Source organism: Corvus moneduloides, chromosome 7 (genome assembly GCF_009650955.1).
Source record: "Corvus moneduloides isolate bCorMon1 chromosome 7, bCorMon1.pri, whole genome shotgun sequence".
In the NCBI taxonomy this organism is placed as follows: Eukaryota; Metazoa; Chordata; class Aves; order Passeriformes; family Corvidae; genus Corvus; species Corvus moneduloides.
This window is the reverse complement of record NC_045482.1, coordinates 5,504,447-5,528,468: the sequence shown is the minus strand read 5'-3', so window position 1 is coordinate 5,528,468 and position 24,022 is coordinate 5,504,447. Positions and strand designations below refer to the sequence as shown.

The window sequence follows — 24,022 nt, the reverse complement described above, 5'->3', positions numbered from 1 at the left end:
TGGGGGATAATGTATGTATTTCACAGCACTGCCTAGGTCTCCCTCCGCCTGTTGTTTCTCTGGCAGATTTGTGACATGCTGAGGTCCTCTGAGGGCTGTATCTACAGAGGCAGCTCCTTCAGCCCTGGGCAGCAGGGTTTTCTCCAGCTCTTCCCTGCTGCATTCCTATTTTTACTCATCAGGATTCTGAATATTTCAGGCCTCCTATTCTTGTTTGTTGTTCAAACGCTTCTCAAAAATACTGCCATTTCCTAACCCATTCCATTCAAAACCATTCTATAACCCAGGTTACAGTCTTGGAATGATGATAGCAACTTTTTACAGGGGCAGTAAGTGATAGGACAAGGGGGAACAGTTTTAAATTAAAAAAGAAGAGAGACTCAGCTTAGGAAGAAATTCTTCCCTGTGCGAGTGGTGAGGCCCTGGCACAGGTTGCCCAAGGAAGCTGTGGCTGCCCCATCCCTGAAGTGTTCAATGCCAGGTTGGACAGGGCTTGGAGCAACCTGGTCTGATGGAAGGTGTCCTTGTCCGTGGCAAGAGGTGGGAACAAGGTGAGCTGTGAGGTCCCTTCCAACCCAAACCATTCTGTGATTCTGTGACGTTCCCTAAGCATTGCTCTGCAGCCAGGAAATGGGTCACAGCTCCAAGCAAAGCAGGCTTGTTGCCTCCAGGTTGTAAGGAGGTTCTCAAGCCCCTGTATGTGAGGATTTGTGAAGTGCCTTCCTGTAAGAAGCAATTTTGATTATGTTGATTCTTACGGTGCCTGATGAGCTCCTGTATCTGTCTTGCATTTCTGCAGAGAACCACTCTGCCCCACCTGATGTGACCACTGGCCTGGTGGAATACCTGCACCATGAGCGCCCGCAGGTCGCATCTGTGCGAGGAGTGCCCAGAGGCTACAGCAGCAGCATTCTGGAAACTGCAGATGGTGATTGCGTTATAGACCTCCTACCTTTCCATCTGTGTCCCCTTGTATATACATCTTTATATGCATCTTAATTTTATATTGCATTATAGCTTTAAATTTTGATAAATATAAAAACATGTATTTACACTTAATTTAACATACACAAATGAAAATCAGCATTCATCATGTTTTGTGTAGTGATTGTTTTTACAAGCCCTGTAAAATACTGAAAGATTGACTCATTTTTTCCAAGCATTCTGATGCTTTCAAAGTGGAATTAATGTTAAAGTGTAGTAAATACCTAAACTCCTGGAGAAAGGGACATTCTTCATGTTTCAGTTGAAATCTCATTAAGGGGTCAGTGGTTTGAAAAGCTAAAATAAAGTGTGAGAAGGTGTCTGTGTCAGCCAGGTAGCCAAGGAACAGCATTGTTTGAAAGCAAATAAATCCATGGTGGAAACTCTTGCTGATTAAAGCTGTTTTCTTCCAAACATGGTGCTCGTCCTGAATGACTTTTCCACCTGGAAGTTGTGTGTTTTAGTGTATTTTGGTTAATATGTGATAAATAATAAATCTCTTCCATTTGGCAGGTGTCCCAGTGAATAGCAGAGTGTCCTCTAAAATCCAGCAGCTGCTAAATACCTTGAAAAGACCAAAGCGCCCACCTTTGAAGGAGTTTTTTGTGGATGATTTTGAAGAACTGCTAGAAGGTTAATTTTCTTTCAGATACATTTTTTACTCCTTGCGTAAGTGGTTCACGACAGAACTGATCCTTCTTAGCTAGTGTTGGTTTCTTTTTCTCTTCTCAATAGAAAACTAGTCCTGGTAAAATTAATGCAGTGGAGAGAGAAAGGTCATATGTTATCACAAGTGAAAGATAATCTTTAACTCAGCTGTCCTTACTCAGTGTGACATTTCTGAGCAGCTACTACTAGATTTCCCCTACTGTTGGTTTGGTACTTGTAAGATACAATGTTTTTGTGATTCTGGTCTTTTGCTGAAGTTTCTCCAGATGAACTTCCATTAAGGTGCATGTAATTGTGGAAAGCATCACTTGGAACCATTCATTTTATTGGTTGTCTGCATTGAGTGTTAGCTAACTCCAACCAGGTCTTCACTAAGATCAAGATACTTCACTTTCTGGAGCAGCTTGGAGCAGGATTTTAACAGATGCCCTTTCTTAAAAAATATATTGTTAGACAGGCATAGCGTCATTTTTCATTGCCTGTTGAGAATTCAGTGCAGCAAAAATCAGTGTCCAGATGTCACTGAAGCCATTGTCTCTGATAACCCTTCTTGGCTTGGTGGAGGCTTTCATTGAAATAGATGCGGAGAACAAGCAGCAGAAAGCAGCAGCTTTCCAAAGTAGAGAGAAGTGAGCTAGAGATTAAAATTCTGGTCCTTTGATAATGTGGAATCACAACTCTAAAGTGATGATCGCTGCTTTTTGGGAAGTCAACAGATGATTAGCATTGCATCATCATAAAGCAGAGGAAAAGTAGTGATAGCTGTGAGGAAGAGGTGAATGGTTCATAGAATAGTCTGTGAAGTGTAACTTACATGTTTTGTACGGATTGACATTTCCCTTTTACTGTGCTCCCGTTTTAGTGCAACAGCCTGACCCAAATCAACCAAAGCCTGAAGGAAATCAAGTGAATGTACTTAAAGGGGAACCCTTGGGGGTTGTGACCAATTGGCCCCCCTCGCTGCTGGCTGCCCTGCAGCGCTGGGGAACCACCCAGCCCAAAGCCCCTTGTCTGACGGCGTTGGATACGACTGGGAAAGCGATTTATACCCTGACCTATGGTACGTGATGAAGCCAGCTGTGAGGAGGAGTTAGGTGTTCATCGTGGAACAACAGTTTGCCTGACTTCTGAGGGACTGCCTGTGCTCATAACACATGATTTGCCATTGCTGCAGGAATGTAAATTACGAATTCATTGTATATGGAAAGTGTTTTTAAAGAAGTTAAGGAAGGGAAAATGTTTATTGTAAAACATATTGATTCTTTCCAATTGGCTATTTGTAAATGTTGTAGAATTGTGGGGGTTTTTTCATAAAAGAACACTAAATTAGCCCAGTGTAAACTGGGAGGTAGAAACAGATGGTTAATAAGGCACTCTTCAGTTTCTCAGAGGAGACATTCCCTTTTAGCGTCTTCTGGCACAGCCTTATAGAGAAGACTCATACATACCTCAGGAGCATAATCAGAATGTTAATGGTGGGAAGTGAAACTTGCCTGCATTAATGAACTAGAAGTTTTATAGTAAATTGCATTTTTGGGGAAAATTACTGTGTCCTTCAGGATAGCTCACTGCAGCATTTCATTGTTTAGTATGTTAGAATGTTAAACTTTATTGTTTGCATTCTCACAGATGAAAGATGCAGGAAATATAGCTGAGCAGTGGCAGTAATGTAATTACTCTGCAGTGGAGCTTTGAGTGTTGTTTAGAATATCATGTTTAGTTTTACATTTAAAATTTAAAAAAAGAGGAAAAGGTAAACCAAAAGGAGCCAAGTTCTAAATTGTACTTGGACTCTCTGCCAGCTGTTCTGATACAGTCATGCTTAGTGCATGTGTGAGGGACTGAGATTTGCCAATTAAGTGTTAAAATTTTAGTTTCTGTTTCTTAATTTCTTTTTTTATTCTTTAGGCAAGTTGTGGAGTCGAAGCTTGAAGTTAGCTTATACCCTGCTAAACAAGCTAACCACTAAGAATGAGCCCCTGCTGAAGCCTGGAGACCGGGTAGGCTGTTGTTGGAATTGGTTCTTCTGGGTGAAATAGTGAGGGAACAGCATTAGCTGAAGAAAGCCTTGTAATAAAATATTGTAATAATATATTGTGAAGTAATCATTAAATAATACATTGTCCCAATACTTAGTATTTCTGTTTCTGGTTATATATAAGCCTGTACATTGTTGTGAAAATTTTGTTCCACAAATTAAAAAGCAACCCCCCCTCTCTGCCAAATGACAAAAAAAAATACATTTTCTTATTTTACTGTATTTTTGTAGGTAGCTCTCGTATTTCCTAATAGTGATCCAGTTATGTTTATGGTGGCATTTTATGGATGTCTCCTGGCAGAACTTATTCCTGTCCCAATAGAAGTTCCACTGACAAGAAAGGTAGGCAAATTCATTCAACATTTTTATGGTTTGATAAATAAATGCAGTGTATATCTAAATCCTACAGTCTTTACATGGGGTCCTTCAGAGCCTGCTCTTTAGAAAGCATCAGCTGGACTGTTCAGTGTACATTCTGTGTTTGGATTTATATTCAATATTTAGTTAAGGAAAGGGGGAATAATATTAAGCTAGTAATTTAAGTATTTTAGGATATGTAATTGCAGAAATTATTTTAATTATTTTCGAAAATACATGTGGAAGTATTTCTCTGAGTATATCAGAGAAAGGTTGTCTTTCAGCTCTCACGCTGAGTAATGAGGCAAGCAGAAACACCATAGTTACTGGAAATACAGGTATAATCCTACACACATGGAGATTATTAGGCAAGAGCTAAAAAGCTACAGTCTCTGCTCCTCAGTGTGTCAGGACTCAGAAACAGCATCAAACCAGTTTTCTGTTGTAGTGGTTTGGTCCAAAATACTCATTACTGTTTATCTGCTGTGAGATAAGAATTAGGAGAAATGCAAAGCAGGCACCAAACTTGAAAGAATATAAAGAAGTTTATTAACAGACTTAAAAGAAGGGAGAAAAGAAAAAAAAAAAATTATACCACCTTCAGAACTCTCCTCCTCCCCCCACCTTCCTCCCTTCTCCCACTGACAATGTGAAAAGACAACCCATAAGATGTTCAGTTTGTTTACCACTGCCATAATAACCTTGTTTAGTCCATTTAGAAAGAGAAGTCTCTTCTTGCTCATGCTATGAAAACAGTATCACAACGAGACAGCCGCCCACTTCCAAATATTGTTCAGTCCATTTAGGAAGAGGAGTCTCTCTGCCTGCATGTGAGTCCCTTCCCCTGACTTGCAGCTTGTTCAAGGTCACACACAGATAGCAATTGGTTTTCCCACGTTCGAGGGTCCACTCTTGAAGTTTTTTGGGGTACAGTTTTAAGGTTGAGCTGTTCAGAAACAAAAACAGAGGCCCTTCTCCTTCCCTGGGAGCAAAGGGTCTTCCTCATCTTCATTGTTAGGACTATCTCTGGGAGCATCTCTAGGAACTGAGGTTTTCTCCTTTCCCATTTGGAGCAAAAGTCCTCATCTGGTTCATCTCTAGGGACTGAGGTTTTCTCCTTTCCCGTTTGGAGCAAAAGTCCTCATCTGGTCCATCTCTCCCTGTCCAAACTTCTCATGAAATTACAGCTGCGTCAGCATCTGCCTATCTCAGTGCAGGTGCTTTTGCTTACGAGCTGAACACTCCACCCCCCATATCTTCATGGAATTACAATGGGATACTCTGATATATCATAGCTTCACAACAGAATTTCAGCTTTAAGCATCTCCTCTCTCTCTTCCCTAGGGTTTTCAGCTCTTCACAGCAATGAAAAGGGTTAATCTCACCTCGGCCTTGCAGCTTTGCAGCTGGAATGTTGAATCTTTCTTATCGCAGTGGAGAGGGGGGAGAGCCGAGCCGCTCCGGCTGCCCACGGCAAGGCAGTCGGGGGGGGGGTCCACGGCTGGAACAGGTCCATCAGCTCCAGGATGGCCGTGGCCCGGCCCGGCCTGGCCCAAGCAGGGCCTGGCCGGGCCCGCTGGCCCCCACACGGGGCCCGCAGCCACCTGTCCCAGCACCGGAAACGAGAGAGAGCTTGGAGGGGGAGTTTGCCTATTCTTAAATGTGGATCACAGAGGCGGTCACAACTTTAAGTGGCTTAGAGAATTGTCCATATTCAAACTGGCCAGCTGATAGGTTCTATCAGTTCCCAGAGGAAACTGTAAGCACCCCTTAGCAAGGACATCCCTTCTGGGACTATGCTTGCTAACCTATGACACTGTTTAGCAGAATTTATGAACACCCCTGTTGGGCTGAGGAGGGGTGTACAACCATTGCTTCTGACACTGCTTTCCTTACTAGATCTGCTGCCAAATCTTAGTTGGCACTAAGCAAAACTAAATTTTCCCAGTCATTTAAAGGTCTTATGGGATAGACTTCTGGTTTTCCCTGTGATATAAATTGACTTAATGTTTTCTAAACATGAAGAAGTTATAAAAAACTGTCCAAAAGCTTTGTTATTTGTAATTTTGCTATTACTTGGTGTCTCTACAGGATGCTGGCAGTCAACAGATTGGGTTTCTTTTGGGCAGCTGTGGAGTCACATTAGCTTTAACCACTGATGCCTGTCAGAAAGGCCTCCCGAAAGCTCAGACTGGCGAGGTGGTGACGTTCAAAGGTGTGGGTTTATTTTTTGTGGGTTAAAAAGCAGGTAAATTAATTGTTGCTGTCACACTTCAGCTTTTGGGTTTGCTTGCAAGGTTCTTACACATAAAGAACTGCCTTGATTGTAATGGCAGTGCCTTGTGCTGTTTCTTCCTCTCAGGTGGGGGATTTTGCTTTTGCTTGCCTCCTGTCATTATCCCTGAATACTGGGGAAAAAACTCTGATTTTTGGAATTGTGGTGACAGTCACTTTTCTTTATCTTTGAAGGCTGGCCTCATCTCATTTGGTTTGTGATTGATGGGAAGCATCTGGCAAAACCAGCCAAGGACTGGCATCCGCAGGTCCGGGATGCCAGCAGCGAGATTGCTTATATCGAGGTGATCCAGTGTAATACGATAACTTCTATGGTTACTCTATTGTAGTTTATGTGATGTTTTTTCCTTTAAACTCTTGATACAATAAAAGAGATGGCTATAATATTTTAAACTGTGAAACAATATTGTTTCCATCAAGCTGCCAGGCAGACTGTCAGTTGAGTGACTGTGTGGAGTCAGGTTAATATTGGGGATAATCAGCATTTTGGGTTCCCCAGGACAATTTAATTGGAGTAGAGAAACAGATTTTTCTACCATATTAGGGTATTCTGTGGACATAAATATATTTTTATGCTGGCTTTTTGACTTAAAAAAAGCTGGATTTGTTTTTGTATTCACTGCTGTAATTTTTTTTTATTTTGCTGTTAATCTAATGCTTGCATACACTTTCTCTTCTCAGTACAAAACAAGTAAAGAGGGCAGCACAGTGGGCATTACTGTATCTCATGCCTCCATGCTGGCACACTGTCATGCACTGACTCAGGCATGTGGTTATTCAGAAGGTAAGTTAGATACGTGTAACTTTAAAACGATACCGACAGCTTTGCATCTTCAGACAATTTATGTTGTGTAATCGTGTTCGCTGTCTTTAGAAAACTTTGGATACAGAATAGTAGCTTCAACTGCAAAGGGAAAGACAAACTTCTTCATTCATAATGGGTGTGATATGTGAAAGAGAGTTAAGCCACCTGTGAAATCATAATCAAGAAAGGGATCTTCCTCTTGGCTAATCATGTCCCACGAAACAACATCTCCCCAGGGATGTGAATATAGTGAGTGATCTGCTTGTTTGCAGTCATGCTTCCAATGAACAGCCAAGAACTGCGCTTGGTTTTGACAATCTGCATAATCTGTGCTACCATTAACCAAGCACTTTCCTGCATACATCCATCCTACATCGGTGATAAGCAAGTTTTACCTAATCAATACAAGATATCTCTCGAAAATCCAGTTGAATCAGTGATTTAAAATCTTTGATTCTTATTTCGTTTTTTGAATCACATAAGATACTCAAATTTCTCAGAGAAGATACTCAAGAAAGTTTATTAGAGCCATGGTGATATTTCTTACTGGATCTAATTCTTTCAAATGCAGATGAACTTTTTCAGTTCAGCTGAAGAAGTTTGCTTCAGGACTAAATTTTCAGTCTGCATAGTTCTTTGGCAGATGTTACAAACTCACATGGAAGAGGTATTATAATGAATCGAGGTCTTAAATACCTTGTAATATTCTAGTCTAGTAATCATAATTCAAAGATGATTGCTGTAAGTAAAACAAGCCACTTGGAGCTTAAGTGGCCTGTTTGTTATAGGCAACAGAGCTTTGGTTTCTCAGCAGTCATGGAAGTTTCAGAGTTGCTTTAACAAACATTTGTAGTTCTTAAGTATTATTATAAATGTGCTTTTTAAATGTGGTATTTTTTTCCTTCACTTTCAGCTGAAACACTAACAAACGTCTTGGATTTCAAAAGAGAGGCTGGCCTTTGGCATGGAGTGTTAACAGTGAGTATTGCAAGAAAGGCAAAAAACTGCAGCAATTTGCTTATTTCAAGGGTAGTGTACTGGTATCAGAATGAGGCCATAAATTCATCAATTCTCTCAAATGGTTTTTGTTTCAATATTTATATTTTTCAGAGTAAACTGTTACTTTTTTAGTAACTTATGTAGCTTATTTTTTCATATCGTATAAGCACAGTTTTCACTACCAGTTGACTGTAAGAGTTGTGTTGTAGCTGTGATGATGGGGGAGTTTATTTAAGCATTGTTACATGTTCTATATTTTTTAAGCCACTTGGTAGTTTATTTTTGAATCTCTTTCTCATAGAGCGTTATGAACAGGATGCATGTCATCAGTATTCCCTATGCATTAATGAAGGTTAATCCACTTTCCTGGATACAGAAAGTCTGCTCATACAAAGGTACCCTAGAAGTTTTTTTATTTCACCCGTCTCTTTTTGGGTTATTAAAAACAAATTAAACTGTTTGTGCAAAATGTCTGTGTATGCCACTGAGTACCCCATTTCAGTATTCTGTGTGCTAATAGTTTCACTGATGGGTGATGTTGATGGCTTCTTCTGAGACACCTTTAAAGAAACTGTTTCTCAGTATTTGAATTTATTGCAAGCATTTTAATTCTGTGATCAAGTCCATCTGGAGGCATTGAGTATACACGTATTATAGTAGTTGGATATTTGGCATTTGTATTTGTTTTCTACATTTGTAATGTCATAAATTTTGTGTGTAGTTTCATAAATTTGTGTAAATACACAAGAATACTTATGTAATTTTATGATTGATCTTTATTTTGTTCTGCACGTGCAGCATAATTATTGTTTTGATTTCCAGCCCGTGTAGCTGTAGTAAAATCCCGTGATATGCACTGGTCACTTTTGGCTCAGAGGGATCAGAGAGATGTCAGCCTGAGCTCCTTACGGATGTTAATAGTGGCAGATGGAGCCAATCCATGTGAGTATGGATGCGTTTCCTGAGTGTCAGTCTTGCCAAGATTCTGTTTGTTGTAAGCCCTATGTCAGAGCTGATGCTTGGAGAGTTAAGCAGTTTGTTCTGTAGCAAAACACTGTTTGTGTGCCAGTGATGCCACTGCTTTTTCATTGCTGTTTGCACTTCTTGGCTATATTTTCCTGTGTAAATTGATTTTTAAAACTTCGTGTTTTCATTAGTGCTATACTCTTCCATGAATTGACTTGAACTGATACCTGAGAGATATAAATATAGATATAATCTGCTTTGGGCCAAGTGCTAGTGGCCTGGTAGAGTTGTGAAGGTATGTTAGAAGCATTTGATACTTGATTTTAAGTGCTGTGACCTCTGTAAGAAACAGTCAGATAGGAGCTGTAGTAGAAGTTGACATAAAGTTACCCTTAGTGACAAAGTATTCTGATCCTTGAAGGACTTTCCATTATAGTAAGTGCTGGTGAGTGCTGCCAGAGGAGGAGTATGCAGCTGGGAATTTCATTCAGTGTAGTTGTTAGTCACTAGGAGTTCTTTTTCCAAATCAACTCTCTAATAATAAACTGGAATGTCTTTCAGACGGTTTGAAAGCATATTTGGTTTGTACGTGAATGCGACAATATTCATATAACTGAGCTGAGAGTGAACACAGACTTTGAATTTCTGCAGCTCAAGCTTTCCTGCTCTTAGAAAAATGTTTCTAATTGTGTGATTGTTCTTTCTAGGGTCAATATCTTCCTGTGATGCATTCCTGAATGTATTTCAGTCCAGAGGTTTGAGACCAGAAGTAATCTGTCCCTGTGCTAGTTCTTCAGAGGCACTAACTGTTGCTATTCGGAGGTAATTCCCTTTTCTGAGAAGTGAACTGAAGCTTTTCTTGACTATTGAATTATGTCATAGAATCACAGAGTGCTTTTGGTTGGAAGGAGTTTGAACCCCCTGCAGGGACACCTTCCACTATACCAGGTTGCTCCAAGCCCTGTCCAGCCTGGTGTTAAACACTTCCAGGGATGGGGAATCTCATGTTAGGATGATAGTCAGAAAATACCGTGACCCACACAGAGATGCCCAAACACTTAGAGGAAGTATGAAGCTCACAGGTATCTCCTTCACTGAAGGATGGGTGACTTTTGTTTGGGTTCTTTAAAAGGTTTAATATTTTCTAAGAATAGTCAGGCAGAAGGCGTTTTCTTCTTTGGGGAAGTGAGGTCTCATCCTCGCTGAAGTTATTGGAGGACCTTTTAAAATGCCCTGAAACAAGACTTTGTTATTTGGGATGAAGAAGATGGTAAATGCTCAGTTAATTGCTTATGTATGATATCTTGTAAACAGGGGCCTAAAATTAAAAAAAATATTTGTAACTGGTCTGAAAAATACCATTGGATTTCTGGAGATAGCAAGGGATGGTCTGAGAAACAGAAGTACTTTAATTATTAATAGATGTATAGATGGGATATGCTGGAATTTTTTGATACTGGTTCTGATCAAAATGTACTTTTTCAGAAAGTCGACTTCAAGAAAACTTGAAACAAAAAACTTCGAAATTTTGGAGAGTTTTGGTTTAGCTCTTTCTTCATTTAGTTATGATATAAGTCTTGAACTCTTGTTTCTGTGAAGTGAGAAACAATTATTTTTCTTAAGCTTTCCAAGCCTGAGAAACCAGCACAATGTTTTTAGTGACCATATCACCAATATTGGTCTGTTGATTCATATCTAACTGAACTTTCTATCTTCCAGACCTTCTGAACTGGGTGGCCCCCCTCCAGGAAAAGCAGTGTTGTCCATGAATTGTCTGAGTTTCGGAGTGATCAGAGTGGATACAGAGGAGAAGTTGTCAGTGTTAACTGTGCAGGATGTTGGGCAGATTATGCCTGGAGGTAGGAAAGCATTTTGTGTAGATTTCAGCATATTCCACATAAGTTATCTTTACTATTACACTTGTGTGCATGGAATAAATAGAAATGTTAAATGCCTTTAAGGTAGGTATGACTTATGTTTTGACACATTGCCTAAACACATGATGATTACAGATTCATGCACAATAAATCTGAATGACTCTACGTTTTGGTATGGGCAAATGCTTTTGGCTTGTTGCAGAATAGGTTTTGGAATGGAATGGAGTAGAATAGAATATTTCAGTTGAAAGGGGCCTCATCTCAAACCCTGCGAAGGTGGTGGAACAACTAATTCTGGAAACTATTTTCTCATGCACGTGGAGAACAAGAAAGTGATCAGGAGTGACCTGGATTAACCTGTTTCCTAACGACACCTATTTGCAACACTGTGCTTCCTGAATTAGGTAGAGCTGGGTATTGTTCCTCAGCCCATTATCTGAATTGGAAGAGACTTTGTCTCATCCCTGTTACTCTCATTTGAGACTCAGCTGCATTTGGATGGGAGAGCACTCGGAAGAAAGTTAGTAAAGGTAAGGTGCCAAACCAGACCTAAGACTGTGAACAGTGGGATGAAGGACTGGACACTTGGTGCCATCTACTCCAACTTTTAGGCTGGCAGTGTAGTGTTCCATGGCATTGTCTGTACTACTGACTTCAGGCCCTGTCCTGACCTGCTCTGGTGTGCTTGGAGAGGATGAAATACAGATTTTTTGTAACTCTCCTCACCCCTCAAGTTTACTATGTAGTTACCATAGAACCTCATTGATTCTGGTCATGCCCTTGGCACCTTTGGCTTTGCTATTCTTGGTCTCCGTATGAACTTCCTGCCTTGCAGAGCTGTGTTTCTAAAGCCCTGTACTCTGTTAGAGCATTTATTCAAGGTAAAGTGGAGACTCAACTTGTGTGTTTTCAGCAACAACCTTTTCTCTGTAAACCAAAGCCCCTGATACAAATAAGAGGAGGCCGACAGCTTCTCACTCTGCTGATGAAAATTTCAGCCATTGTGTGCAAGTCTCATTGGTCTTCTTTAATTTTCCTTATTACCCCCAGAAGCCCTTTGCCTCCCCTAAAGTCAAAGGCTTAGTTGTTGTTAATGAACTTAAATTCAGTAGTTTCCTTCTGCTGAAGACTGAGCAGAAGCTCTGCACTTCATACCAAAATGAAGCAGAGAAGTTGCTTGGTTGTTGTGTGGCTTCTCTGAAGTTTTTGTTTTGTATTAAGACCATTTGAAGTTGTTTTGAAAGTCCATAATAAATTCCAAGAAAGGCAATAGTAACTTCAGCTTCACAGTTGGACTTGATCTTAAAGGTCTTTTCCAACCTAATCAATTCTCTGATTCTGTGACTGGCATCGGTGTCTCAACAAAATAGTGATTTTTCTGCTTCTACTAGAATACAGATGGCATGTGCTGCTGCTGCTGTCTGTTCAGGGTGTCCACACTACTGCTGTCCTCTTGAAACCTCGCAGAAATTCAGCTGTGCTCCCAATGTTTTCCTTAGCTTATGGGTTAGTCACAGGGACATGAAGGGAGCGAGTTTGTGTGCCTGATAGTCATGAATCCTTAGTGAACTGACTGAGCTTAAACTCAATGTTGCTCCTGTTCAAAAAAGTGGTATTAGATGCAGGATCAATTGAAATCTTTCTTTGGATCAGTTTATCCCATGTGGCTCCACCTCTGCGGCACTCCCACTACCAAAAACCAGGCCATGCAAAACCAACACAGGGATGCTCCTGGCTTTGCTCAAAGGCTTGCTCTCACAGTAAAGTGTGCTTGACCTCACTAAGGCACAAAGCTGCCTGCAGCTACTCTTCGTATTCAACTGTTGGAGCTGTAAGTCCCCTGGGTTAATTTTCCACAGAGCATCTGCTCAGTGGCAGGTTCAAGTCTGCCTTAGGATGTTGGAAACATTCCTGTATGCTTACAGGTAAGTAATTTCACCTCACTATGAGTTGTCAAAAAATACATCCCTGTTCTTGTGAAATGCCTGGTTGCACAGTCGGAGGGATCTGTGAAAAAACCCTTCTCCTTTGTCCAAATTCCTTGGAGTATTGTCTAGCAAATCTAGGGGACCCATCTGGATTAGTGTGCCACTGGGAGGCAGTGATAACACTACTGTAACTTTCTACGTGAGTAAGAAGTGTAAAGTGACTTGTGTGAGGGGAGAACAGTTAAATGCGTACCATTAAGTGCCTCAGACTGATATGACTTGTAATTGATGGCTGTTGCTATTTGAAAATACAGTTGTAAGTGGTAAAACTACTTGTAAGTTAAGCAGAATTTGGGCAACTTAATTCATTAGCTCTGTTAAAACTCTGATTAGCATTGAGCTGTCAGAATCTAGGGCAGATTTGCTTCAATTTATCCACATATTAAAAATTCCAGCAGAAATTTCTCTATATGTTCCTTAAGTCAGAAGATACATGATAGATTTCATTATAAAGAATAATTGATAACTTTTGTCTCTTAAAAAATCCTCCAGAGTAGGAAGAAAGTCAAAAGACTAGCAGTTACTTACAGGGGTGGGCTAAATGAAAAAAATTAATGACTTAAGGAAATGAATGAATTAGTTTCTAATGAGTCTGCATGTACATTCTAACAGTGGAGATACTTGTGCCTTACTTGGTAAGATTTATGCTTTTTCCTGTGTAGTATTCATGGAGGGTGTGCCCTGTCCATTCTGGCTTGGTGTTTGGCATACAGGAGAGAACATACCACCACCTGTTCATTGCCCCTCTGCTGACTGATAAGTCTTGCTCTTGATATGTTTTTGGTTTTGTATTTTTTTTCTGGAGGCTTTGTTCCATCTTCTGATCCCCACTGAACTTGGAAGTCTGCCCTAGTCTTCCAAATACTTTGTGACATAGGAGCTCACATTCCTGAATTTAATTCAGAAATGGTCAAGCCAAATGCTTTTGATCTCATTACCTGTGAAGATCTCTGGCATGCTTTATTCAGGTACGATCTGGTTAAAAGGTCATGGATGAAGTGTCTGCTCTCACCCTCCTTTTCGTCAGATCTTGCGTTTTTTCTGAGACACTGAGCCCACTTGCTCAGGGGATCTTACTCAACGGAGCCATCAGCACCAGGGTCATGTCATGTGTCAGTGCTGTTCAACCCATAGGCCATTCTTGATGCCACATTCCCTTCGCATTCATTATCTACCATGAATGCCCATCACAAGACCGTCAAGGGCAGTGCCAGCATCCACAGAGAAATCTTCCCCTCAAAGATAGCATGGGATTCTTAAGAGAAAATCTAGTACGCATTCCCCTGGAATCCTGTCCTGGAGGGATGATGTTTTATCCCACCTGTTGACCACCTTGGGTTTTTTTCCAACGTTTCTATCTGAGACTGGCATTGCTAAATTTGGCTCATAACAACATTCAGTTCATTTTTTCAAATTGGACTGGTAAAGATGGTAGGGGGAGTGCCAAACCTCTTTTCTTCTGCCCATTCTCAGCCTCCAACTTTCATGTCAACTGGAATGTGATTGCTGTGTTATCTGTCATCTTGGAAGCATATTATGCCTTATGTTTGAGCCTGGATATATTGCTTAGTGGATATGTTAACTGCAGTTAAGTTTGTCTCTCTTCTACTTCCCAACTAATCCTTTCCATTCTTTTACTGGGATTCTTCTCGTGTTCTTTCTTTGACAAGAGCTAATACTCTTGAATCCAAAAGTTCTAAGTTCCTATAGCCTCTAATCATACAAAGGCTGGTTCCTAGAAACAGTACTGCTGCAGCAGCTACTTTCTTACACTCAAGCAGAAAACTTCAGGTTGGGACCAAATCTTGGGTTTCTGCAAGGTCTTCTGCAATGAACAGTGTCATGTTCTGGATTGTGGCTGCATTCAGTACCTTTTCTAGAAGTTCAAGGAGATGGTTCCAATTTCCTAAATGTCGGGAGGCTCACGTTGTCTCCAGCCCATGGATGTTTTGTATTTCATTGTTTCTTCTGTCCATGTCTGAGCAAACATTTGCCTAGGTTCTCACAGTTACAACTATGCGTCTTCACTGCAGAGGGATCTGGTTCCTTTACCTCAGTGGAAAGAGTTGTTACAGAACAACTTGGTGAAGCTTTCAGTTTTATTCCTTAGACTGTGAGTTAACAGCACCTCTTTTCCACTCAGCCCTTAGAATTTATCATATTCATCAGTTCTGTGTTCCACATGGCTTCATGTCTGTCACACAATGGCACAACAGCTACTGCAGAACAGCTTCTCTTGGAGACCTGTGCCAGTGTGCGCTTGAGATGAGGTGTTTTCTTCCAATTTAAATGTTTGACTTTGGATGCTCATGATCACCTCTAGAGTCTAGATTTATGTTCATCCTCTCTAGGAAGTTGGCTTGCTGTATGCCTATTGCCCTTTCTAGAGGAGCAGGAAGAGATTCAGGTCTGCATTTGATATCCCTGTATGCTGTTTTTCTCAAAGATGAGGTTTCTCTGGGAACCCTGCAAATACCTTCCACAGTGATTCTAGAGGCATTTTTTCCTGGCATTTTAGTATTTTTCCTAAGGCTTCATGCTTCTAGGAGAGAAGTTCTAACTAAAGACTGCAGTGCAATGGTATCCATTGTGTATGGATCCACTATGAAACGCTGGAAAGGGAACAGGAGCGCACTTCCTGACCCTCATCAGTACCTTTGGTCACAGTCTTCTGCTGTGCAGGCCCCTGGCATTATTCTTGCATTCCTGCTGTGCTAGTCTTGAAACATCCAGAGCTGAATCCAGTCTTTAGTAGGGCATCAGTGTGGTCCTTTGCACAGCAGGATTCTCATCTTCTGCCAGGATGCTCCTTGGCAGGTTTGACTGCTGCAAGTCACCATCTGTCAGAATGTACATGTGGACTCATTTGAAGAAAGCTTTCTTATCAGGAATCTGTGTTCTTCGTGACGTGCAGTCCACATGTACATTCCTGTCCCATCTGCTTTTCCCTTCCCTTTAATTCTTTTTCAGATGCAATGCTGTTGAGAGAGACTGAAATGGTGGTAGATGCACTCTCTTGTATGTCACACATGAAGCAGGAAAAGGAGGAGAAGAAAGAGTAGAGGCTCCACAGATACTGCAGAAGGGCAGCCTTGCAGTATAACCTGGCAGGGCAGAACTGTGCCTGCTGTTAGAATGTACCTGTAGACTACCTGTATCATACATTGGTTACTGGTAAGTATTTTTTTTTTACTTGGTCAGGGTGATAGGATTGTCCTTTGGCTTCATGGATGGAGCATCATTTAGGGACTGCAGGCTGATCCATTGGCTTTTGTATGTCTGTGAATGCAGTGAGGGCTGTACATTTGTGTATGCCCACAAATTGTGCTTTCTCCAGTTATTAACACTTCTCTTTACATCATTGTTTAAGTGTTATGTACAGAGTTCTGATGTTAGCTCAAGGTATTTCCTGCAGTAATAAACTATTTCATCAGTTCCAATTTACCATTAAGTTTTAATTTTTTCCTCCTCAATTGCAAAGTGTGGGGTTTTGCATGACCGATAGTTCATACTGTGGACTTAAATTCCAGACATCTGGCTCACACATATACTATCCAGCAACTGTACCAGAATTTGAATAGCACCTCTTTACTTGGTCACCCAAGGTTATCATTGCATGGTTCCAAACAATTTCTAATAACTGCTAGTTGTTCTGATAGGTAATTTTTATGAAACCAAGGTAATTTAGAGGTTGATCTATTGGTAGGGTGAATGATTGTCTCACCTGTTCAGACCTAGGATGTTGACAATTGGAAGACTTCTGTAAGGTTTGAAAATGTACCCACAAATCTGTTTTACCAATAGTTCTTGGTCCATGCAGGCTGCAGAGTTGGCTTTGCCATGTTTATTTTGTATTGACCTGGGTAGGTTTATTGGTTTCTTTCTTGATCTTGCGTGTTAAGTGGTAAATCAAACTCCCTCAGTCTAGTGTGCCTTGGATTCAGCTGCACGTGATGTGGAGGCTGTGAAGCACTGTAAGAAAAAAACACTGCATTTGTGAACTTAATCTTGGAGAATGGATTGCACAGGCTGTCAAGACGCTAAAGAGAACTCTCTTACAAGCTGTGTTCTTGCTGTAGCTGATGAATAATTGATACTAAAATTTTTATCTGTCAATGGCAGAGCACTACATGTGTCAGCTGCTGGAGCAGATTAACACTGATTCTGTGTTCTTCCTCCTTGCAGCCAACATGTGTGTTGTGAAGGTGGATGGGACTCCTTATCTGTGCAAAGCTGATGAGGTTGGAGAAATATGTGTGAATTCAGGAGCAAGTGGGACAGCGTATTTTGGCCTCCTCGGAATTACCAAGAATGTATTTGAGGTTTGAATTTCTTTGTAATTGTTACATTTCTAGTATTTCTTCTTGCAAATAGACTTATTTATTCCTTAAAGGTCCCTTTTTTTTTTTTTTTTTTTTTTTTGTGTGTGTGTGTTTTATTGTTTGGTTTGGCTTTTAGTTAGTTAGAAAAAAGCCCTGGCCAGGTACACTTTGCTTCATTCATAGAATCATAACAAGACATTCTGTCTCTTACAACCAAAAATACGTGATGTCATCTGCAGTCAGTCAGCTGCTTCTGTATTCCACAGTCCAGCGTAGTGCCTATTGTGAGCATTTAAATTTATCTTAGCTCTGAATCAACACAGTAGTCTTAAGTGAAGGCATTTCAATCTTTCTGCCCATGTTTTTCCTTGCAGTGGTACCCCTTTCATGTATTTTGGCAATAAAGGAGTGAAAGTTCTTATCAGTCCAGTGAGTATCTGAATCCTTCTGTGTTCTTCCAGGCCATCCCAGTGACAGCAGCTGGCATGCCTGTATCAGACCAGCCTTTCACAAGAACAGGATTGCTTGGCTTTGTGGGTCCTGTAAGTGTGAACAGGCCCTCAGGGCCCTACTTTGTCCTGACTCCCAATTCTAATGTGATGCCCCTGAATTCAGCAGGATTTTGTGTCAGGGCTCTGACTTCCTATAGATCTCAAGAGTATTGTTGGCTTGAGTCAGGCATGTATTGCCTGCAGTGAGGAGGTTTTTCTGCTCTGTTTCTAATCCTTCCTTCTTTTCAGGACTATTTGGTGTTTGTGGTAGGAAAATTGGATGGCTTGATGACAGTTAGCGGCCGCAGGCACAATGCAGATGATGTGGTAGCCACCGCACTGGCAGTTGAACCCATGAAGTTTGTCTATCGGGGAAGGTGAGTGTATTGAAAACTTCAGCACTGCTGATTGGTCTTTGTTGCTCCTTTTTTAACCCACAGACAGTCATCAAGTGACACAGCATACACAGGAGCTATGCATGTGAACTTTTTCATGTGTGTTTTGTAGAAAAGTTGGCACTAAGTTGTGAATTTGGCTGTCCCTGCTAACTTGAAAGACAAATATTGACACCCTGCTTCATGCATAATAGATTTTAAATTACTTTCATACAGTATAAAGGTAGATCTTAAAGAGTCTGTTTTAAAACTTCTTTCAAAGCTTCTCTTAAGACACTCAGAAGAAGCTCATGCCAGATGTAAAACACCTCTGTCCCCCGAGCCTTTTGGGTAGCTGAGGGAGGAGCTGTGCATCCTGTTCTAAAGAACAAACTAGGTTCCTGAAGGACCCTCAAAGACAGTGTGTTGTATCACCAACCTGAGTGCTCTTCAGTGGTCCGTGGCCCAATGTCCAGATGGAGATCAATGATAAGTGAAGTCTCTCAGGGTTCAGACTGGAACCAGTCCAGGCTGAGGCATTATTAATATTTTATCCTAGAAAAGACAAGCCTAAAACTAAGGTAATTCCCAAATGGGAGTTAAGTACTCTTCAGTGTAAGCATTGGTGGTCAGTAATTTGGTACAGTTGTCTTCCAGAAGGGATACCGTATGTTGGGGCTACAAGTCTAGTGTGCATGATGGAGGTCTACAGGCTAGGTTTGCACAGCCCCTGCATGTATGGAATTTGCCTGTTAGACACGTGCTACATGGGTGACTGCAAATCCACCTGACCCCGACCAGAAATCAATTACAGCAAGGAACCCACATGGGTTCTAAATTTTCTGTGATTTTGTGATGATCTGGCATGAATAATGCTTGTGCGTGTGAAACAGTGCCATGAGAGGTTGCAGCCATTCCCATGGGATGATAAGCCATGCCCTGTTCACCCTGTGTTGCATCCTATCATTCTTCTGTCCTTTGTGTTTTAGGATAGCAGTGTTTTCTGTGCCCGTTTTGCATGATGATCGGATAGTGCTTGTGGCAGAGCAACGCCCTGACGCCTCAGAGGAGGATAGTTTTCAGTGGATGAGCAGGGTTCTACAGGTAGTCAGTCTGTCCTTTTCTCTTTCCAGGTGAATAAGGCTGATGCATGAAATGAGAATATTAGAGATTTTTCTTTCTTTCCATAAGCAAAACCTATCAGTTAACCACAGACAGGTGTAATAAGCTAATTTTTCTCAGGGTTGAGAATTAACAGAATTTTGTAAAAAGTAAGACTTTCTTTCAGAATGTTTTTTTAGCTTCCTACTACTAGGATTCTCAGAGTCCTAAGGGTGATGGGTTTTGTTTGGGTTAATGCTACATGTCTCTTCTGATTTCATAATGATAGTTACCTCTGAAAATATTCAAGAGTATACTGCCAAGTATCAGAACAGCCCCTGAAAGTTTTTTATCACTATCAACCTTATTCTAGATCTGCAACAAGAAGTATTAAAAACTTTTTCCCTTAATTTTTTTACTTTATTTCCTTGGGGGTGCAGGACAGGAGGAAGGGAAACTGTGGTAGATATTCATTTGCAGTTTTTAGAATTAATCAGTTCTAAGGAAGTGAAAATGGAGAGATCAATTATGGAAGACTCTGGTAAGGGGACAACTGAAGGGAAGGATCCAGAGAGCAACTTAAGGGAAGTTTGCTCTTATGAGTAAGGCAGTTGGGTAATAATGGTTTCTGTCTAATTTCAGCTTTCTTATCTTCTTGGAGAGAATATCTGGTATTGGGAGAAAATATTTTTGTTTCTCTTTTTAGAAGTGTCATAGCTAAAAGAGACACTTTAGATTTAGGCAGCAAAGATGCTTCCCTCCTAAATTTTGTGAGTTTTATGTTCTACTGCGCTTTTGTGATTCTGCCATACATGCTAAATTTGCTGTGATATAACTTGGCTTTTGAAAATCTCTGCACTTTTTGCCCACTTTTAAGAGACTCTCCTAATCCCTGATGTGCAGGTGGCATCCCCTTGATAGAGGGCACAGTCCTGGGTCTGCTCCTGCTCCCATTGAAGTCATGGCACAGCTTCTATGAGTTCAGTGAGTGCAGAATTGGACCCTTTATTTGCAAATTGTGGTGCAAGTAAAAATTTTAATGTTATAAATGACTTGAATTCAAATTCTTTCTCTAGCTACATCCCAGTTGATAATGTGGACTGTATTTTTTTTTTCATTTCTGTGAAGGCAATTGATAGCATTCACCAAGTAGGTGTGTACTGCCTTGCCTTGGTGCCAGCCAACACTTTGCCAAAGGCTCCACTCGGAGGAATTCATATTTCAGAAACGAAGCAGCGCTTTTTGGAGGGTGCTCTGCATCCTTGTAACGTCTTGATGTGTCCCCACACCTGTGTTACCAACCTGCCCAAGCCTCGACAGAAACAGCCAGGTGAGGAAACCAGAATATGTGCTAGTTCTGGCAGACCTGTGTCTTATAGGGCACCTGCAGGCTGAGCTGTTGCTTGTTCCTTAGGTTGTTTTTCCTCATTTTGCACTGTTCTTTTCAAAATGCAGATGTTGGTCCTGCGTCGATGATTGTAGGAAACCTCATAGCTGGCAAGAGGATTGCACAAGCCTCGGGGAGAGATGTTAGCCAGTTGGAGGACAATGACCAGGCAAGAAAGGTGACATTGGGGTCCTGGTATTATTAAATATTTGAATTAGCTTATTCAGAATGAAAGAAGACCAGGTATGATATTCTGCTGAAAGTAAACCCAAGGTACTTTGAGTTAAGCTGAGCAGCATTTTTTTCTTCCGTTTCAGTTCCTGTATTTAGCAGATGTTCTTCAGTGGCGAGCTCAGACAACTCCAGATCATCCACTCTTCCTTTTGTTGAATTCCAAGGTGAGATGCACTTTAGGACACACTTGGAGATTGAGATCAAAACAAAGGATTATTTAGATTCTAAGAAAATGCCTTCTATAAGTCTTTTCCTGAAATGCTGCAGATTATTTTAATGAAGCAGACAAAAATTGCTAGGTGGTAAGCAGCATACATTTTTCCACTTCTGGAATTTTATGACATATCTTTTATTCCACATCTGGAATTTCAGTATGCATTCTGCCTAGCTTAAAACATTGCAGTAATTGCATTTCCTGCTGGAACACAGCTTCTGTCATATTAATGGAAACCATGATTCTGTCTTCATTCCTGAGAACAAGGGTGTCTGTAAGTCAGAAATGGAGGATTTCCTGATTAGAAGATCTAGAGCCTAAGTAGAGAATCCTGGGACAGCTTTGGAGTCAGATTTTCCAGGAGCACTGTCACACCCTGCAGGGGACACTGATGCCTTGCCCTGGACTAGGCTCTGCCCTCAAGAAGGATGGCACATAGAGTGACAGTAACAGCCCAGGAACAAATTGGATCTGCCTTGTTCTGTGCTGTGCTGCAGACAGGAGTCTTCCACGAAGTCCAGCAGCAGTCTTTGGGAAGTGACAGATTTGTAGGTCTCATTCAGAGAGGCAAAAGAGTTTAGGACATAGTTCAAACTTTCTAACTTTCCTTTTGATACTGCGCTTTAGCAAAAAAAATTGTTTCAACACTCTTATTGTTAAAATGGTTTATTCTCTCAGAGTGAATAAGATTTTGAGGGAAGTTTTCTAGTATGAAGCAGCCCTTTCCTGGGTTGTTCAGGCAAGTTTTACCCTTGATAGGGAGACTCTGCAAAAGGAAACACAAAACTTGGACACAAAGAAATTACCTGTTGGTGAACACCTGTCTTAAATAGCTAGGACTAATGTGCTACAGTGCTACATGTTGGTGTGTTCACGTGTCTCCAGGAGGAACCCTTTTGGTTTACACCTTCTTGTGTCAATATCCAAGTCACTAAGATGCTGCTGTTCCTATAAAGGTTTCTGCTGTCACTTGTCTCCTGTGCAGGGTACTGTAGCCAGCACTGCCTCATGCATCCAGCTGCACAGGAGGGCAGAGAGGGTGGCAGTTGCGCTGATGGAGAAAGGACGGCTGAATGTTGGTGACCACGTGGCCCTGGTTTACCCTCCAGGTAAAGCAACACAGACAGCAAAACCCACAATCACAGAGGACAAGAAAAGAAGTTCTGTCCATTAATTGGATTGGAATAATTTTTGCTAACTCTTAAATGCAAAACATTTTATGCTGGTTGTGGAGCAGTCTGTTGATTTGAAGAGACACTTGTGACAAATCTTTGCATCTTAATAACATTGTGTATTTTGATTTTGATGAAAGAGTTTGGCCTATTGTTCTGATAAAAATGGCTTTAATTTCACAAATATCTTTTCCAGGAGTAGACTTGATAGCAACTTTCTACGGCTGTTTATACGCTGGCTGTGTTCCCATCACTGTCCGCCCACCTCATCCGCAGAACCTTGCTACCACTCTGCCCACTGTCAAAATGATTGTAGAGGTAGGTATGAGACATTCCTCTCCTCATGATTCTGGGGAGTGTGGAATGGTTGATGCAGCCTGCTGAATTGCTTTGCCACAGTCAGTGTAAAATAAGCTAGAAAATAAATATTCAGTGTCCTGTGGCTGAGTCAATAATGACTTCTTCAGAAACCCATTTAAAATGGTCTTTTCTTGTCATGATTTATTTTGATTTGTTTCCAATTATTTTCTTCATCTCTTCATCTTACTGGTTATCTCATCTGGATGCATATGACATGACTTTGGGCATGCATTCCCTGGTTTTATCAATGGTTTTAATGCTGTTCCTTTTGCAGGTCAGTAAGTCTGCATGTATACTGACCACCCAAGCTATAATGAAACTGCTCAGGTCCAAGGAGGCTGCAGCAGCTGTAGATATTAAAACATGGCCCACTATTTTGGATACAGGTACAGTAGCCAAAATGGAAATAGTTTGAAGAGTGATACATTTATTTTGCTACACAACTGCGTGATTGAGGGGATGTATTGTGCATTGCATTAAAATAGCTGTCCAGAAACTATAAGAAGGATCTGATGATAATGCTGTAAAGATACATTTTTTTTTTGTCCTGTGCTTGTTTCCCAAAATAATATGGTACCCTTCTCTACTTACATATTTTAAATAGATGATATGCCTAAAAAGAAGCTGGCTAGTGTTTTCAGACCTACGTCTCCAGATATGTTGGCATACTTGGACTTCAGTGTGTCTACTACTGGTATATTAGCAGGAGTAAAGGTAGAGTAACAAGAGATAATCATATTTTATTTCTTTATGTTTATAAAGAAATATGTAAAACCCTTTTTCTAGAAGAAGGTCCCTGAAAGCTCCTGTTTTCCTCTTGCAGATGTCACACGCAGCTACAAGTGCCTTATGTCGCTCAATAAAGCTCCAGTGTGAGCTGTACCCATCCCGACAGATTGCCATCTGCCTGGACCCCTACTGTGGCTTAGGCTTTGCACTGTGGTGCTTGTGCAGGTATGACTCTGGAGCTCTGGGTCTCCTCACATGTGCCCAGCCTTCCCCAGAACCCCAGGGAATGGACATGGGTGAAACTGTCAAAGAAACCCAAATTAACCTTTTTATCAGTAGATCAGAAAACACCTTTTGTGCTAAGAAAATCCATTTAAGTCAGTTAGTTACTTGAGTAACTTCAGGTTTGTAAGTGGTATTAATTGGATACCAAATTCAAGGAAGAAAAAAAGAAGGGACTGAGGGACTTCACTGTCTGTTTCACATTGATTAGGTAAATCTTTTTAAAGTCTTTTGAGATTAACCATATGTTTTGACAAGACCTTTAAGGTGTTCAGTGCAAGATTGGTATGCAATAAGAAATACTGCTAAAGGAAGCAGTTAAATGTTTCTTAAAACTGGTAAGTCATGACTTGATTCAACCAGATAACTACTCTCATG

General features: G+C 40.9%; 1 protein-coding gene across 7 annotated transcripts in view; it reads left to right on the top strand.

Moving 5' to 3' along the window:
• Positions 1-24,022, top strand: part of DIP2A (disco interacting protein 2 homolog A) — a 93,682-nt gene that overhangs the window by 47,315 nt on the left and 22,345 nt on the right. For 4 of the 7 annotated variants that reach the window (XM_032113765.1, XM_032113764.1, XM_032113761.1 and 1 more), the window contains 25 exons: positions 800-928; positions 1,498-1,617; positions 2,516-2,713; positions 3,562-3,653; positions 3,923-4,033; positions 6,140-6,263; positions 6,518-6,627; positions 7,025-7,127; positions 8,062-8,126; positions 8,449-8,542; positions 8,970-9,089; positions 9,821-9,935; positions 10,833-10,972; positions 17,164-17,300; positions 17,762-17,842; positions 18,041-18,168; positions 19,155-19,269; positions 20,395-20,596; positions 20,722-20,831; positions 20,971-21,051; positions 22,087-22,210; positions 22,470-22,591; positions 22,908-23,019; positions 23,238-23,347; positions 23,457-23,587. In XM_032113765.1, the coding sequence (XP_031969656.1) occupies positions 800-928; positions 1,498-1,617; positions 2,516-2,713; positions 3,562-3,653; positions 3,923-4,033; positions 6,140-6,263; positions 6,518-6,627; positions 7,025-7,127; positions 8,062-8,126; positions 8,449-8,542; positions 8,970-9,089; positions 9,821-9,935; positions 10,833-10,972; positions 17,164-17,300; positions 17,762-17,842; positions 18,041-18,168; positions 19,155-19,269; positions 20,395-20,596; positions 20,722-20,831; positions 20,971-21,051; positions 22,087-22,210; positions 22,470-22,591; positions 22,908-23,019; positions 23,238-23,347; positions 23,457-23,587 (2,974 nt within the window). Of the gene's footprint in view, positions 1-799; positions 929-1,497; positions 1,618-2,515; positions 2,714-3,561; positions 3,654-3,922; positions 4,034-6,139; positions 6,264-6,517; positions 6,628-7,024; positions 7,128-8,061; positions 8,127-8,448; positions 8,543-8,969; positions 9,090-9,820; positions 9,936-10,832; positions 10,973-17,163; positions 17,301-17,761; positions 17,843-18,040; positions 18,173-19,154; positions 19,270-20,169; positions 20,251-20,394; positions 20,597-20,721; positions 20,832-20,970; positions 21,052-22,086; positions 22,211-22,469; positions 22,592-22,907; positions 23,020-23,237; positions 23,348-23,456; positions 23,588-24,022 lie in introns of those variants that run through there. The other 3 variants (XM_032113762.1, XR_004241111.1, XM_032113767.1) reach the window with 3 other exon arrangements.